This window comes from Thunnus albacares, chromosome 21, assembly GCF_914725855.1.
Source record: "Thunnus albacares chromosome 21, fThuAlb1.1, whole genome shotgun sequence".
NCBI classification, from domain to species: domain Eukaryota; kingdom Metazoa; phylum Chordata; class Actinopteri; order Scombriformes; family Scombridae; genus Thunnus; species Thunnus albacares.
The window spans coordinates 24,357,259-24,370,588 of NC_058126.1; the positions used below are offsets into that span (position 1 = coordinate 24,357,259).

Sequence of the window (13,330 nt, forward strand, 5' to 3'; positions counted from 1 at the left end):
TTGCTAATCAAGTGTTGTTTCTACCTGAGGGTGGACGAGACAGGTCACAGGAGATGTGTCCCAGTTCACTATTGTAGTCATGACAAGTTATTAATGGCCAACCCAGCAGTTTCTTATTCCCACTGCGTATGTTCCCAAAGGAATATGTGTAATGGATTACAATAGGTAGATTATAAAAATTATTTTAAAAATCTACATAAACAATATTGGACACAGCTGTCCCACAACACGAAATTGAAGAGTAACTCAAAGTAGGAAAGAGAAAAATGTTAGACACAAGGCTCAACAACTTTGCCAACAGCTCAGAAATAGAAAATATACTGAAAATACAATAAATTCTCAGAATATTATATTTTTCTGAGATTTAATTGTTATCAATTTTTAAAGTATTGATAGTTTATGTGTGCTTTTGGTGCATCATGTCTTCCTTTCCTGTTTCTTACAAAAGCAACACACCATCAACACAATGTCTAATTTCCACGCATGAGCCCATTATACTTGAAGTCATTTTCAGGTGTACCTATAAAATGTAAAAAGTACAGAAATATAGGTTGATCACTGATGAAACAATGATATAGAGTCTGCAAAAAAAAAAAAGTCTTACATCAGCCAATTTGGAAGGGGGCAGATTTCAGCACCATGGACAGCTGCTATGGTCTGTTTGCTCTGCTTCATATGACTGAGATCACCTCTCTCTCTTCCTTCATATAAAAATCTGAAAAATATAGTAATGTGTCCATGAAAAATATATGAAAGTGCCCAGCATGGGCTTTAAAGACTTACATACATTATATACAGTACAGTGGCAAGAGAAAACATAGCAGAGCAAACAGATAGTTGGTATTGCATCCATATGTGTCAAAATATCAGTATATCATTTTTTTGTTTGTATGTTTTTTTTATTTTCAATTGTTTTTATTTTTCAGTTTAAAATTGGTGATAGTGTTCTGAAATCCTAGCTTAGTTTGTGGAGTTGCTGCATTATCCTCTGACCATTCAAAACATATTACATTAAATACTGAAAAAAATATAACAATGCTGTTGTTCATTCAGTGTACATTTTGTGTTTGTATATGAAAAGAGAAATACAGCACACTGTCCTTTTACTTGTAATAAAATGTATTAGGTAAAACTGATGTTTTAACTAATGAAGGTCTAAGGACTGAAACATTGTATTTCTAATAAAGTTTATTGCAAGTAAAAGGACAGTGTGCAGGAATTCCTTCTTCTCTTGCCTATAGACATTTATTCCTATGCACGTCTACAAGAAACTGAAGGTGTTTTAGAGCATTGAATTAGATTAAATTGCAATTCTTATTGGAGTCTATCTAAAATTACTCATGAGTTTATATTGTAGCACCTTGAGGAAGGTAGAAAGGAAACCTCTTAGCATGTACTTGTGTTCTACAACCACTGTTTCCACAGTACCACTCTAGTTATAAAGTTACTTGTTTAGACTGAATACTCCCCAATGTGAGTGCATCTAGTAGAGTGACCTTAAGGTTGTATAAGGCCATCATTACCAGAGTTAGGGGCAGAAAAATCCCTTTAGTCTTCAGTTAGGAAACTCTGGCTGTTGGACTTGCAAATTTATCCGCAAATTGTGAGTGACAATTATTTGTGAAACTGGACGCTGGCACTATTGCAATGTGCATGTAAGCAGTGATTGCAAATTGCTTTCATAAAAAAGGCCTCAGATCAGATAATGTGAGACACAATATGTGATCACATCTAGAATAAGGAAGTGGTCTGTTACAGTTTAAATAAATGACCCAACTCTGGTAAAAAGGTTGGCTTTGACTTAAAAAAAAAATGAGATGAGTGGAATTATGTTGATGAAACCTTTAGTGTAATTCATTCCTTTAATTTTTTAACATTTAGTTTTTTATTTCTATAACATCAGCATGAATTACTGTGTCTGATTTAGATTAATAAATGCATTTTCCTTGTAGCTGAAGGTCAGAGTTGCCATTTGTTGCTTATTTTTTAAGATCTTTTTTTTTCATATTTCAGAAAATAGGCTGATTATTAAAGAAGCAATGTCAAAATCTTTTAAAAGGCTCCTCCAATGAAAAGTGACCAATGACCCATTATTGGAATGTCTGTGGACAGCAGCTGTCCATGGTCCTGAAAGTCAGTTTCTTCTTCCTAAACACCTCAACCTCCAGCATAAAAATTAAATGTAGCCGTTCATTTTGACCAATAAACTCACTGTATTATTTACAGTAAGTGTTACCAAGTGTACTGTAAAGTACAGCTTTGGGTCTGCTGTGAACCACATGACAACAGGGAGCAGTGATTATCCAGCTGACTTTACACCTGTCACTTTAATACCTCTGCCAACAGACACTTTTGTTGAAGGGAGAGAAAAGTGCTTGTCCCAAAAGGATGATCTCTGAATGGTCTCAGAATCAATTAAGAGCAAATATTAGGAGTGGTACAATTTGTGCCTATTGCAACAAAGGGCAGAGTGTTCTCAGTCTGCCCATGAGACTAATAATATTCCAGCAGGATCTCTTCTATCTTAATGACTCAGGACAGCTGTGCTTGCCCTGTACTTGCAGGGTCACTGGTTCAACCTCTATCCCCCTCCCTGTTTGCTCCTATCTAATGTTACAATATGGCTTTATAGCCTCTTAGACTGGCTGTCAGACTATCTCGTGACTGCATAAGCACTCAACAGGGTTGGACACACCCACACCAAACACACACGCTTCTTTATGATATAGAATTGCTCGATTATTGTATTGCTTTCAGGGAGGGAAGTTTTCTATTCTACTCGTTTCCGATTTGTTAATAAACAGGTTCGGTGAAGGCCCTATAAAGCATCTGTCATTTAAAAAGTACAGCACAAGAGACAGAAAACTCTACATCATTTGGCGCTCAATATACAAAAAAAATGTAAAATAAAAATCCCTCATAAAGATGCAGCTATTTGCGTTCGATGTCGAAGTGTGCGGCGCGTTTTTAAATCAAGCGGTCAAGGTGACAGTAAGGGGCCGGATGAGGACTAGATTTGCAGAGGTGTAGAGTGTGTGGATGCCACAGTGATCCACTAGACTGACGTCTCTCCGGTAGCGCAGACGAAGACCGCAGCCCGGTTATTTTACAGACTTCAGTACAGCCAAGCAGTCGACATTCTCTTCTGCAGAGACACAGAGGAGGAGGAAGAAAAAAAAGAACTTCAGCAACGACAAGCTGTAGTTTTGCAGCATGTTCCACCTTCTACAATCTCCGTTTAAACACACTCGCCCAGCAACTGTTTGATTTTGCTGGTGTGTAGGCTATTTTTTTTTTGGAAAGATTCGTCTTTTTCCTCCCTTCGGCTGATGTAAAAAAATCTCCCCTTCTATACTGGAATGATGTGGACCTCTCATGATACTATTGGATTTGTTTTCTTAGCTAGTTTTTGTGTGCAATTCGGATTCTCTTTTGAAGGTAAGACTTGGATTGTATATTTTCTCACCAAACAGTCGATCTCAGTGTGTGTCATCGTGTCGGGCTCGCTGCCCTGCATGGTGGAAGCTGTACGGTCGGAGAAAGTGTTAAAAGTGCGCAGCCCTTCCGAAAAGGCAAAGGGCTCTTGGAGGAAAACAGGAAATGTTTTAAGTGAGATGGATTGTGAATAAGCCTCAGAAAAGGAAAAGTAACATCACGATGAAATATGAGGAGGTTGCGGGGTTTTTTTTTTCGCCCGTGATGACGAAAAAAAAAATGCAACTGGTGATTGTTTGAAATGAAGTCCTTTCACATAGCGTGGATGATATAGGGCGGCTGTTTTCTATTTTCTGTTCATGCCAGGAAATTGGCTGACGGTTAAAGAAACCAAACTTCTTTTTAAGAGCCGCTTTGTAGGAAAAGTCAGCGATCCGCTGGTGATTTCAGCACCACGGACAGCTGCTGTATGCGGCTGTCCATGGTCCTAAAAGCGACGGTCCACAGCCTGTCTGCCCTGCTTCATGTGACTGAGATTCCCACTTTCCAAAAGCCTCTGTGCTCTTCTTCTGCAAATTACTGATTGACGACGGAAAAAACGCGCAAAAGCCTTTGAATAGTCTAAAGTCAGCGGTAGTTTCTTAAAAAAAAAAATCTAAATTAAGGTTTGGTTTGAAAGTTTGCATGCACATCGAATATCCTGACTCTTTTTTTTTTTTTTTTGTTCTATTGTCCCCACCACTCTCCTTTAGGCTGTATTCCTCTGTAAGCCTCCCTCAAACCAAACTCCTTTATCATTTCTTGTGTTTATTTCCCATAAGATCTCTTATATATTGTCCACTATAGTCAAGTTTATGCAGTATTTAATCACGACTACAAATAACACATTACCGGACACCTAGTGATACGAAATATGGAGTAGAAATTTTAAAAGAAAAAAAACCCTCACTCTGCGTGTAATTAACTGTCTGAATAATGTAGCCATGGTGCGACTGTACATTATGTAAATTCCCGATGAAGACGCGTCAGTATGTGACAAGGGGGGGTGGGGGGGGGCATCTCCTTCAATTAAAACAAGAACGCACATTTTTCAATTCGCTCGGTTCCAATAACACAGCTGCTGTGACCGCGTCACATTCATCCCCGCAGCCAAAAGCAGACCAAACACTGCGCGATGGATTCATGGGTATTTATTCGCATGCACAATTCACACAAATGTCCCCACTTCTTTCTCTCTCTCTCTCTCTCTCTCTCTCTCCCTCTCCCTCTCTCTATCATTATCACCCCCCCTCCGCCTCCTCCTTCTCTCATCTGCAGGTCGCTTCACGGATCTGCCCTCCAACATGACGGTTAAAGAGGGACAAAACATAGAAATGGCGTGTGCGTTCCAGAGCGTAACCGCGTCGGTGTATTTGGAGATCCAGTGGTGGTTCGTGAAAGCACCGGAACCCACTGACAGCGAGGAGGACATCGATGCTGAAGAGGTACAAGTGACCTTTTCCCCCTCTTTTTAAGCTGTGCGAGTTATGTTTTAAGCACACCCACTCATAAAGGGAATAAGGGCATCCAACATGTTTCCGCGCTATTACGCACACGCACCTTATGTCATCAGCGTGCTTCAGGTGTAGCAGCCATGGTAGAACTTTTTTTTTTTTGTTACTGACCTATTTTTTTTTTTTTTTTCTGGACAAGGAACGACGTGTCATGACCTTCAAATGACTTAAGCTGCTGCCTCGAAGTGATTAAAAAGTTCTTTTCCTTCATCTTAAACTGATCTGAACGTTAAAATAATCACATATGATGTTCATCTACACGCAGAGACAGACACATTCCAACAACAACAACAACAATCACTATTTAGGCATTTAATATCCACAGACCCTCTTTTAAATTTTGTATACATCCTAAATTTTTGCACATTTGATTTGATGTTTTGGGCTTAAATGTCCTTTCTTTCCCTCAAACAGCTAAAATAATCCCTCCACACACTGAGCAGGGAGCAGTGGTTAAACCCATTAAGAAAGCAAAAAAGAACATTTATCAAGGAGTACTGTGGCAAAAAAAAGAGAAAAGAATGAGCTCTTTCTGGATATTAATTACATGATAATGAAGTAAATGTGTCTGAGTATTCATGAATGGTTACAGCAAAAGCATATTCTTGTAGACTGCCTCATTAAACAGTGCATTTGAAACCGCTTTGGCATTTTGTTATGTATTGCTGTTGCATTACTGCTGGTTATGACAGCTTCCATCGTCCAAATAATGATCCGCTGCTTAGTGGATGAGAGTGTCTAAATATGTTTACTGCATTTAAATGGATGGGAATAACTGCTTACATATTGTATGGCAGGTAGCTGCATGTCAAGATTTGGAAGGGTTGATGTATTGTCATGACAAACATCAAACGCCACTCTTTCTATTTCTGTGACAAAGAGGGAGAGAGATACAGTATGTGTGTGACAGTGGGGTGGTTGGATATCCATGTGGCTTTAATTATTGTTCCATTGTTGCTCGGCTCTCATAGTGGCATCGGCCAGGCTTTGATGTGGGTTTGATCCCACGTGACTCTTGGATGTTGGGCTGAAGTGGCCTATTGATGCAGACATCACATTGTTACCCATTTCTTATCATGGATGGCTGTTTGAAATGAAAGCCGCTCTGTGTTTGTCCTGCAGTGTTGCAGTTTAAATGGGAACAGAGTCAAGGCTGTGTGAGAGATGCTGCTTGGGAACTAGCTGGTCTCTAGGAAATTTAACGGAATGACAGCAATGTCTCAGAATGCAAATGTGTATGAAAATATAAGACCCATGCATGGGAAGCAAGAGTCCTTGGATCAGACATATGCTCATATACATTCACATATCCCCTCATGTACTTATTTCATTTATTTATTCATAAGGACAGTGCACATTAATCAACACTGCTGTGCCAGCGATAGCCAATACTGGCAAGTTTTCTCTGTAGTCCTTTGACAAGATATTGCAACCCAAAAAAAAAAAAAAAAAAACAATCAAGAGACGAGTTAAAGAATACAAACACTGGAAAAAACTCAGTGCAACAGGAGGCAGCAAAGCACTGAAGCAATGATATAATAACATTCACTGTTCACTATATATCACCATGCAAAGCAACAAATCACAAACGATCAATATTGTTTGCATATTCTCCTCAGATATTAATATTCTAATAACTATAATATGACTAAAATAAACTATAAAATAAATAAATGGGAACAAAATGCCTCTCTTTGCTTGACCCAGGCCACGTCTCCCATGAACCTTTTCTAAGAGCGATTCAACTAAAGCTCTTAATATTTTACACACATTTTTCAAAGCAGCGCATGAAAGCGGGTGTATGTGCATGCTATTAAGAGTTACTTAAAGGGAAACTGGTATTTTTCAACCTGGACCCTATTTTCCCATCATTTTGTGTCTAAGTGAATAATGGGAACAGTAGTTTTTGAAATTGGTCAAGTATTGAGCGAGAGCGCTTCAGCCTGCAGCTGTGAAATAGGCTGTAATGTAATCCAATGGGGCAATACAGCCCCGTCAATGTAAGTCCACTAAAAGTGCTTGTTTTTGCAACTGACAGGCTCAGATTGTTATTATTAAGTGTCTGACAACATTATGAAAAGGATCATACGGAGAAATAAAACTTTTTTCTTTGCTTGATCTGGTCTGTTTGTTATTGTGTCTAACATAGTCTCGCTCAATGAGAAATCTTGCTCAGCTAAATAAATCATCAGCTAAATATTCAGCCATGACAGAGTTGGAGAGAGGAGTGCCGGGAGGAGGTTGTTATGCTGGAATATAGAAAGCGTAGCTTAGTGTTATCTAAAAGATTTTCAAAGTCATGGCTGAATATTTAGCTGATTTCAACAACAACTTAACTCCCGCAAGATTTTAGAGCTAGACTTCTCCTTGAACGAGACTTGATTAGACACATTAAAAACCAGACTGGATAAAGCGAAGGATAAAGCAAAAAGTTTTATTTCTCTGTAAGGCCTTTTCCAGAATCTTGTCAGACACTTAAAATAACAACAAACACGCACTTTTAGTGGACATATATTGACGGGAAGCAATTGCTCCAAAGGATTACATTGCAGCCTGTTTCGCGGCTGGCGGCTGAAGTGCTCTCGCTCAATACTGGACCAATGTCAAAAATCATTGTCCCCATTAGTCACTTATATGGAAATAAGTTGAAAAATGTTGAAGTTTCCCTTCGACTGTCTGTGGTGTTGAGCAGAATGCTGAATACATTTGAAAGTACAGTAACTCAGCATGTTTAAACCGTGCTATATTTTACAAGCACATGGATTGCAAAGTGTAAATGTCGCAAACAACACAAAGAAATGATTTATACTTAAAATCGTTCAGAATCTTTTATTGCTGCCCTTTATGATTCATGTTATTGGGTGGAAGTAAGTTTAAGAAAATACGCTTTGAACGATTTAACTGCTGCTGGATGCGTATGTTACCCTTAAACCTAAAATGAAGCAGTGACGGTTTCATGAATACGGACGTCATCTGTTGTGGTTGTCATTCTGATGTTATGTAGCTTATCTGTTCTTGATTTCTAATTTAAACGTCATTTCATATCAAATGTCACTTAAGAGAGAATCAGTGAGGTCATGAAAGAAGTATGAACTTAAAATGAGTAATAACAATAAAAAAACTGCAGTAATACAAGTTTCCAGTTCCTCCTGCAGTTCCTCTTCTACAGCGGGTCAGAGGTTCTTCTTCATTTTAGAACATTTCCAAGAGCGTCTTAACATTACAATGCTTTGGGAAAAGCTGATGAAAATAGATTCTTTTAGAAAACAGAGCCCGGGTCATTCCCCATATCCAGGCAGAGAATGCCATTAGGAATTATATTAATGTGATTTATAGAAAATAGACTGAAACAAACAAAAAACTGTGTGTTATGTAATGTAACCATGGCCACAGTGTTTGTGCTCATCTCATAAAATTCTGTGAGACTACACCGGACATGGTTTAGAGAAAGAAAAAAACAAACAAACATGTCAATAGAGGATGCTGTTGTTTGGCTTCGGCTTCCACAACAAGTGGTAAATGATTCTCCTCTCAGATTATAAGTGACACGCTGCCAGTTCATAATTATGCATAAAGAGACAGGCAGAAACAAAAATATTCACACCTCTACGACAAAAAGAAGTTATGTTGCTGATGGGATTTGCTACACTTGTGATGTTGTTGATTCAAGTTAAAGAGTAAAAGATACACGAGAGAGGAGAGTGATGCACGAGCAGGAGTGTGAGCGAAACATTTGCTGTTACAGAACATGAGCAGATTGCAGTGGAAGCGCCGGGTCATCACTCTGTATGGTATGTTGGCTGCAGCTTTAAATACAAGCTGAACCAGTGTGGGCTGTGATTACACATAAATACATGCTGATGTCTAATATCCTGCTGCATGCCCTCGATCTGTTTTTGGCATATTGAATTATTACCTATGAAGGTAAAAGGTACAAAATTATACTCACTCTGTCACACAATTATTGTATGGATCTGAGATGGATTAACAGGGGAAGTAGTTTGGTGGAAGGCTGTGGCAACATCTGCCATTTAAAAAGTCATGTTCAACTCTACATATTGGCTGCTTGTTATTGAACTGTCACAACTAAGCCATATTTGTTTAATTCTGGTCAATATTTAAATCAATTGTCCTTGATGACTTCATTTGTTCTGCCAATTATGTTTTCAGGGAGACTTAAATGCTGCCTGGATTATGTTCTAATGCTTTTTTTTTATAATTTTGAGTGAAGGAAGTGCTTCATGTCTGTACTGCATGGAAGTCGTGGGGAGGTGGTTGGGTGCACGGATTTGAAATTGGAGGCTGGGGTTTGCATCATGCATCCCATGTGGTTAGGTTCAGGAAACAAATGCATTTGTTCAAGGTAAAGATTGCGGTTTCGGTTCAATTTTGATTATGTAAATAAGTAAATAAAACATAACCGTGAATAGATAAATCCTGCTTTAGTTACTACAAGCAGATATTGTATGAAAACTAGTTGAAATATCTCATCAGTGAACATGTTTCTCATACATTCAGTATCAGCATTTTACCGCTTGCCAGATTTGAGCATTTTAAATGGTGTGACTACAAGGCTAACAGCGGGGGGTAACCGTACGGGAATGATGAATGAACATTCCCAAGTCAGAAGAACAGGAGGTTTTCTCATTCTGCCAAATGTACAAAACATTACAATTATCTTTTAAAAAATGCTATTCACTATTAGCAGATATATAAAATTACAAGATTCCAAAGGTAAATTCATATAAATGGCCATAATAGATATCACACAGTGTCACAATCAAACTAAACTAAATACAATATTTCATCTTAACCCATCAATGCATAAAAAAGTGGAATCTCTTTTTTCCATACAAAGCTGCAAATTCTATACTCATTCATCCCCATTTTTCAAAACACAGAATACTCTAATGCCATCATCTCTTATATACTTATTATTATTATTACCTATTCAATACAGTTGACCTCAACAAATCTCCACTTCAAAATTAAATGTTTGCATGAATAGCATTGATGTTCGCCACCTCATCACTCCCCTAAAGGAAATACCAAGCTCAGCACAGCTGGGAATGGGGAGTGATGGTTATAACTTCTCCCCTATGGAATGCAGATTTAGAGCCTACAGGTGGATGCCGGGGTGAAGTAGGGGCTTATGAAATGCAGCAGTAGCAGCATGTGACAGCCCGATGATGTGTTTGGTTATAATTTGACTTCCGGGTTTGATTTTCTGTCCAAATAGCACATGAGAGCAGTGCTGTTTTGTGGTCATCTTGAAAGCCGGCGATGATAAACTGAATAGTAATGACCAAAAATGATGTAATGATGGAGATCGTAGATCCAGATCACACCCTGTTCAGTCCATCCTCAGGCTACTGGCTACTCCGGTGATATCATACATAAAAGTCAGAGGTGAAAACATAATGCACTTTCACTGGTGGACGTAATAAATATACCAACACAAAATAAGTATATCCTCAGGCTGTGAAATTTTTGCTTTGCTGCCTTGATCTCCATCGTAGAATCAGAAAGCATTGAAAGAACACAAACTCCTGGGTAGTCTACGTCACACATGCTGGACAAAGAGCCTCATTTCCATGTATTTCAATTTAAAACACATTAAAAACCAATAAAACCCTAAATCCCTCTTATTCTGAAGAGGTGGATTCAATTCTTCTCAGGGTTTGATCTCTCTTTTTTATCCAGCTAATCCGGCCTCTGTTGTTTGCCATAAGATCAATTTATTGAGTAAATCTTTACAACCCTGTCCACTGGTAATTCTATTTGGTGTGGGATTATGTTTGGATATAAGGGGGGAAAAAAGGAGAAAAGCTGAGTTATATCTGTGAAGGTAACTATCCTGATCCTTTCAGCCACTGCTTGGTGAGTGTGAACTCCCATATTTATATTCTGGTCTAGTTTGACTAGAAATACATCAAAAATAAAAACAGCTTAGAATCAAATTAATGTTTTTTTGTGCCGGAAAACAATATTTGCATATCTGGAGTATAGAAAGGCTACACCTTGGTGGTATGAATTTCGTTTCTGGATCAAGAAAAGGCACAATGAATCAGAGATGATGCCAGAGACTCGGCACAGATGTGTGCTGTTTAAAAATTCATATTGCATTTTATTCCTCAAATACCGCCTGGAGTGCATGAATGGTGAGGCTGCTGCTGGATTCAAACCTGGATTTACCTGACCTGGGATATGTTAAAAGGCTCTGTGATGTTTCTGTAAAAGTGAGATGAATTAAAAAAAAGCTAAGAGGACATGATGTGAGGCTGCCCAGCAGCCAAACTAGGGATCAGCTGAGGCCTGCAGTCAGAATACAAACGACTATTACATAAAACATCAACCAGCGCACTTTGACCAGAATGCACTCAAACCACAGCAAGCTTTACCTCTCTTAACAAGTGAGTTTATAAATCCAGTGGGTGTAACAGCAAGGAAGCATAAAATCCATTGGCTACCGTGCTCTCAGAGTGACCTTAGTGTCTGCTTCTCCGCCTCTCCATCACTGCCTGACTGCAGCATGTGCAGCCCCCACCGACACTCTCACTGAGATAACTGCACTGGGAGTCAATATGATGCGCCAGGCGTCGTCCCGGTAACTGCTCTCATCAGCCCCGTTGCCCCACTAAGCACACACACGTCTGTAATGATTGTAATGGTTTCCAAATGCTTTGCGGTGAACATGAGTTCTCCACAGGAGAGCTGCTGTTCTGTTTGAGCATGCACAGACACAAAGAGCCTGCTGCTTTCATTTTAGACTAGCGGGCTGACTGTCAGGCTCCAGTACAGTCATCAGTCATTGAGGGAATGCATCCTTCTGAAATCACTGAAAGCTGCTGCATTATTGCATTGTGCTGCTGATGCACTGGCCTTGTGTCTCCAGGATGGATAATGTTGATATGGGTGGTGTAATGACTATATATATATATATAGTGATTTAATAATGGACTTCCATGAAGTTTGGGGACTCACAAATTTGGGGACTCGAAATTGAAGGACAAGAGGCCAAGATATTCTGACGTTTAGTCCTTAGTATGGCTCGAGATGCAAAACCACTGGATCCTACACTTCCCACAATGCAAATCTCTTTTGATAAGACCCTTCCTGCTTGTTCAAAATCACTCCCTTGTTCACTCATTCATTGCTCCCTATATAATAGACACTCAATAGTTTAGTCAGTAGTGAGTATGAAATCATTAATTATCATTTTGCATCATTACCTTCATCTGTAGAGTCACACATCTCTAATTTTTGCATCTACAAAAAAATGGGACACATTGCATTGTAGGACCATGCAATGAACACTACTTTTTTCATTCCATTGTGTAATTTTTGAGGACACTATACAGCAGATAAATTTACACACTCCTACGCTCAGTAAATATAGTGCACTATACTGAATAGGGAATGATTTGGGACACAGCCCATGTATTTCAAACTCCCTACCACCAGTTTGTAACACAAGCTCTCCGTTAGAAATGTCTCCAAACCCAAGCCAAGATCATTGGGGTTGTTTTCTTCAGGTTTTATAAGCTGCTCCAGAGGCACAGCATACATTACACAACTGTTTTCATATGCCAAATACTACTAATCAGTGAACTGATCTTCAATGTAAAATCATAGACATTATTCTATTTTTCTCCTTGATGTCATTAAATCCTGTGAAAGATATATTTGTCTTTCCATACTCTCTGACTTCCCTCCCCTGTCTTTGGCACTGTAAGTGTCAAGCCAATTAGTTCCTCTTGAGAATATTAAGCTTCAAAAGACAAGTGAAAAATTTGAAGTTTCATTAAAAAAAAAAAAAAAAAAAAAAAAAAAAGGTTTAGTAAATTACTAAAACAGCTGGTTACTGTAGTTTTTAGCAAACGTTACTCAAACAGGAGGAAATAGCGCATTTGTTGGAGACTATTTCCAGCGGCAGAATAATCCACCTTTGGTGCTCTAGTGAACATTTCTGGCAGCAGGACGGTGTGTGTGGGATTGAGTCAAAATAAATTTCATTGTGTGTGTTCATGGTAATGAGTGAACATGTCAGCGGTGCAACTGTGGCTAATTGTTTGGCAAAGTGTTTTTAATAGTATTTGGACAACAATGGCGCTCTATGGCACAGAGAGATTCCAGGTTTTGGACAATATTTGTTAGTTTAACGGTTAGTTAGTCAGTAATCAGTTAGTTTGTTTATTTTCATAGTCAATAATTGATGAATTGCTTTATGAATGGTGAACAGTGAATAATGGAGAAAGGCATCACTGGAGAAAGGTTATGCCAAGGATTTCTAGTTAGAGGGCATTTATCCTCTCATGATGACAGTGGAGTGAGCGTTATGG

General features: G+C 38.8%; 1 protein-coding gene across 1 annotated transcript in view; it reads left to right on the forward strand.

The window, feature by feature from the left end:
- Positions 1–950: 950 nt before the first annotated feature.
- The window catches only part of vstm2a (V-set and transmembrane domain containing 2A), an 84,665-nt gene continuing 72,285 nt past the window's right edge, over positions 951–13,330 (forward strand). Inside the window, exons 1-2 of the mRNA XM_044339847.1 lie at positions 951–3,438; positions 4,753–4,919. Of these exons, the coding sequence (XP_044195782.1) occupies positions 3,360–3,438; positions 4,753–4,919 (246 nt within the window). The 5' untranslated portion in view covers positions 951–3,359. The remainder of the gene's footprint in view (positions 3,439–4,752; positions 4,920–13,330) is intronic.